Source organism: Crocuta crocuta, unplaced genomic scaffold, assembly GCF_008692635.1.
Source record: "Crocuta crocuta isolate KB4526 unplaced genomic scaffold, BGI_CrCroc_1.0 scaffold506, whole genome shotgun sequence".
NCBI lineage: Eukaryota > Metazoa > Chordata > Mammalia > Carnivora > Hyaenidae > Crocuta > Crocuta crocuta.
Window position 1 is genome coordinate 1,667,923 of NW_027528991.1, and position 4,722 is coordinate 1,672,644.

Sequence of the window (4,722 nt, forward strand, 5' to 3'; positions counted from 1 at the left end):
CAACCTGGTTCCAGGTCCCGCAGACACGTTTGCAGTCCCCACCCTGGGCCCCCGTGCGAAGCCTCGCAGCCCGCAGGTGCCGGGGCTCTTTTCCTTTTATGTGGATTCCGTCCCGTGCCCCTGACCAGGCGCGCGAGGCCACTTACCGGGGCTGCCACGGCCGGTGGCTGCGGTCAGAGTGGCCGTGATTATCGGGTGGGATCGTGAAGAGGTGGCGTGCACGGAGGCGGCCAGCTTCGCCCTGAGCTGCAGGCTCCCGGCGGCGAGAGCCATGAATTCCGCGGCGCTGTGGACGGGCCTGGCAGACAGAGCCCGTGAGCGGTGGGGAGCTCACCCCGGGCAGCGGCGAGGGACGCCCTCCGCCCTCGGACAACAGGGGCCTCTTGCGTAAACCCACGTGCCCACTGTAAGAGTAGCCTGAGGCACAGCTTAGACAAAATAAAACGTAATAAATCAAACGCTTTCCTTTTCTGAGGCCCGACTTAGTGTGAATTTCTTTCGTCTGAAACATTCAACTGTTTTGGGTGGTTTCCCAACCCTTTGAGCATCAAGCATCCCTTTACTTATTATGCCCCACGGACTCCAGTCAAAGTCTGCTTCCGTGTTGTGGTTAGCGAGCGAAACAGCTAAGCAGAGGTCCCCATCAGCGGGGGCTATTTTGTTCGGAGCCTATTAGTCAAAAGCTGAAAGTTGTGCTCACCTTGTGCACGTTTGTGGCTAAATGCATCACTTCCCGTAGGTTTGTTCCGACGCTGGAACCTGCCGCGGACCCTTCGCTTACTGACACTGAGATCCCAGGCTCACCACCCACGGCTGTCAGCGAGGGGACCCCGCCTTCCCCCGCGCCCCAGACGTGGGTTCAGGGGACGCACAACTTTGAGGAGCATATTCAATCAACATGAGGGGTCGCCCTTTTCTGCAAGGTGATTAATTGCTGTGTTCTGGGAAACACTGGTCTGTGCAAGGGGAAGTGAGGGCGTCTGTCCGTACTTGACTGAGGGGCCGTGGGCAAGGCCGCTTCCCCAAGCGTGTTCCCTCCTCGGGACCAGAACCTGACCCGTCAGTTTTTCATGAGGATATTTTGAACAGTTAACGGATTGACTTGTTTTAAATGTGATTTTAAAAAGAGAATTTCTAAAGCTAATTGAAAAACGCAGAATGTACCCTAAGCACAAAACCTCGGCGGGGCCATCTCCGTGGTGACCTGCCCGTCTGGGAGGCGCGGCCGGCTTTCCCTGGGGGCCCGGCGGGTGCGGGGGCACGCGGAGTACTCACGCTCGGGTCAGCAGATGGACCTCCTGCTTCGTCCCCTCAGCGGTCGGCGCCTCACACTTGGGCCCAGACGCTGCCGTGCGACCGTCTTTGGCCAGAAGGTCAAAAACGTCGTTATCGTAAACTTCCACAATGGGCACGTCGACCTTCAGGCTCCTTGACGGGTTTTCTGAGATAAGCCTGGGGAGGGGGACACAGGGAGCCGAGTAGCCCCTTAAAGAAAGCTGCGGAAGAACGACTTTCCGAGGGAGGTGAGGACAGCCCTGGACAACACTCGGCAAAACTTGCAGCCCGGAGCGCAGGGCAGCGTCTCACGAGCAGCAGAAGCGCGGGAAGGCCAGAATGTTCTATTCACACGGTAGGCGCGCTAATGGTCTCAGGAACAGTGAATGCACGTGAGTTACATCCAAGTCAGCGATTCCGGCCGTCGGTGCCCTCAGGACCCCAAGCCCAACGAGCTCGTGGCCTCGACTCAGAAAGCCCCCGCCCGTCTTGTCCCCACACAGAAGCCCAGGGCGACTTCTAGCACTTTTCCGGAGCCGGGGCTCGCTCTTCCGCAGTCCACCCCGCTCCAGGAAGACTGGGTGCAGACTCCTCTGCCCGGGCCCGCCCGCGGCCAGACGTCCAGCCAAGCCCCGCGCTGAGAAACCACTGCCCGTCTTCTTTTGTTTCATCTTCTCAAGTGCTACGTGCTGACTGTGGGCAGGCTGGTAAGTACAGGTGCCGTGCGCTTGGGGACAGACCCACACCCGGGCGGAGGGGGCCCCAGGCTGGCTCGACGCCAGTGGAGGCCCGTCCCATTCTGACCAGGGCGTTCTTGTCCCCACGGAAGTCCTGACCCCTGAGCTGGAGCCCGTGTGCGCAGGGGTGGCGCTGCGGGACACGCAGCCTGGGTGTCTTACTCAAGCGTTGCCGGCTCGGGGGCGGGGGGTGGGGCTCCTTAGGAGCTACGAGCGAGCCAAGAATAAAATGAGCAAGTACTGTCTCCTGATGACATGGTCACGAAAATGAAAACAAGGAAAATGAGAGAAAAATAAGTAAAATCCTCCCGTGAGAAGAATTCTTGGCTCGGGGTTTGGGTTGGGCTTACTCTGGGTGCTGGGGTTCCCAGGGGGGCTCAGAGCGGAGGGGCCGTCACACCACAGACGCCACTGATGGGGGGGGCGTGCACCCTTCCTCACTCCAGAAAACTACAAACGCGACCTCAGGGGTGGCTCTGACCCCCGGGTGACAGGTGTGTCTCTGGCTGTCACAGAACCCAGAGTAGAAGTTTCTTGTCTACACAGCACCAGGGAGAGCCGATGTGGGATTTTCTGCCATGAAACTAGGTGCCTGAATGATTCATTTGTCCCTCAGTTCCTTGGGTTTGGGGACAGCCGTGAAGGGTGGTTCAGTCTTCGCCTCGAAGAAGCCAGTGTGCGGCCCGCAAGTACACGTGTAAAGTCACAGCGCCACGCGACACATCTTACACACAAGTGCGCGATGCCCCGTGAGGTTACAAAGGGGGACACTGAGGCAGATAGGCCTTCCCCCCGCCCCCCCTCCCATGCACATGCTGGGTCATCACCGTGTCTGCCTTTGCTCCGGACTTTGTGAGGACGGAAAGTCACCAGGCGCATCCGCGTAGCCCACCTGCCCTCGGCCCAGCGGCCAGACACCCTCCGGACGCCCGCTGATCAACTGAGATCATCCAGGAAGGACGCGGTGCGAGCCCCAGGCTCAGGAGGCCCGAGAGGATGCCCAGGGGGTGGTTGCTGTGTTTGAAACGGCAGGGCTGCCCCTGGTGACCTCAGCCATCTGAGACAAGAGCCTTCAGGGTGAAACGTCCACAGAAAGGTTCTCCGAGATCAGCGCCCGAGGTCTGAAGGCTCCAGTGGGGGTCATGGAGCCTGGAGCGGCCGCTGCCCCGGGCCCTGCTCCGCGGAAGACGCTGTGGGTCCTCTCCCCGACTCCCAGGTCTCTGCCGTGGCCCTCCTTCCACGTGACGGCGGGAGAGCCACGGGCCACTGCTCAGCTCGCAGCCTGAGTGGCCTCTGCCTGGGGAGGCGTCCCTGGGGGTGAAGCTGACGCCCCTTGTGCTAGCCCCGGTCTGGCTCCGCTGAGGACGCCCGTGATGCCCACAGGGGTTCTGGCCCCATGAAATAGTGTCCCCAGAGGGAGGTCACAGTCACCTGCGGTGGGCAGGCTGAGCTACTGTCCACGAGTCCCCCACCCACCCTGGGGACCTCCCACACGGTGGCGGGCAGCTGATGTGCTTCTCCCGGGGGGGGGTCCCCAGGGCTGGCCACCAGCCCTTCCTCCCCCATCTCTGACAACACACACCCTCGGGAGGGGCCTTGTGGCCACTGAGCTTTCTAGAATGCTGGTTACACAGCACGACCTCACCTGTGCTGACAAGTAAGTAGTAGGAGAAAATGTAATAAATGAATGAGTCTATGTGCACAAATATTTAAATAATATTGGTGTGAAGAGGCACCAAAATATTAGGCCTTGTGGGGGTTCTTATGTCTTTGGCTCTGATTTGGAGACACAAGAGGGTTAGGCAAGGAGACACAGGGATCAGCAGCACGAAACAGCCCGGCTCCCCCGGAAACACCGCCCTTCCCCAGAAACCCCCTCTCCCCAGAAACCCCCTCTCCCCCAAAACTCCCTCTCCCCAGAAACACTCCCCCCAGAAGCCCCCTCCCCTGGAAACCTGCTGCTGGAAGGCACCTTCTTCTCTGAGGAGCCAGCGCCTTCATGTAAGGCAATTTTTTTTTGTTTGTTTGAGAGAGAGAGAGAATGGGGAGGGAGGGGCAGAGAGAGAGGGACACACAGAATCTGAAGCAGCTCCAGGCTCTGAGCTGTCAGCACAGAGGCCGACGTGGGGCTTGAACTCATGAACCCTGAGGTCATGACCTGAGCCAAAGTCGGACGCTCAACCGACTGAGCCACCCAGACGGGCCAAGAAGGTGTATCTTGCATGTCGGCTCCCCGAAGGCAGGGAGGGCCGATGTCTGGGCCAAGGGGGTGGGGTGTAGGGACCACAGCTTGGTTCCAGAAGCCCCTGGTACCCTGGGCTGCGGAGGACAGCCTGTTACTGTCTGCTCCCAGGAGTAATTGTGTTGGTGAAACCACAATCTGCAGTGGGTCCCTTGTGGGGATGTGGTGGTCACGGGCCAGGAGCAACCTCAGCGTGCCCAGCTCGCTGTCGCCAAGGAAGAAACCCAGCTGTGTCTACTCTTTCCAGGGCCAGGAGGCGAGGAAAGGACACGGGGCTCCCCTCGGCCCCCTCCCCGTTCTAGAGCGAAAGACTCCGGGGAGACTGTCTAGCCCGGCATCGCCTTCTGGCCGTTTGGTCTTAACGACAGGATTTCAACATAAATGCCCCGAAGAATTTCTAGTGTTTGTGGTGCGAGGCGTGGAATACTTGAGCCCTCCGTGGTTTGTCGTGGGTGCCGGGAAGAGCGC

At 59.9% G+C, this 4,722-nt stretch overlaps 1 protein-coding gene across 1 annotated transcript in view; it reads right to left on the reverse strand.

Moving 5' to 3' along the window:
• The window catches only part of KIF25 (kinesin family member 25), a 33,113-nt gene that overhangs the window by 2,927 nt on the left and 25,464 nt on the right, over positions 1–4,722 (reverse strand). The window contains 2 exon segments of the mRNA XM_077757383.1: positions 147–298; positions 1,276–1,452. Coding sequence (XP_077613509.1) covers positions 147–298; positions 1,276–1,452 — 329 coding nt within the window.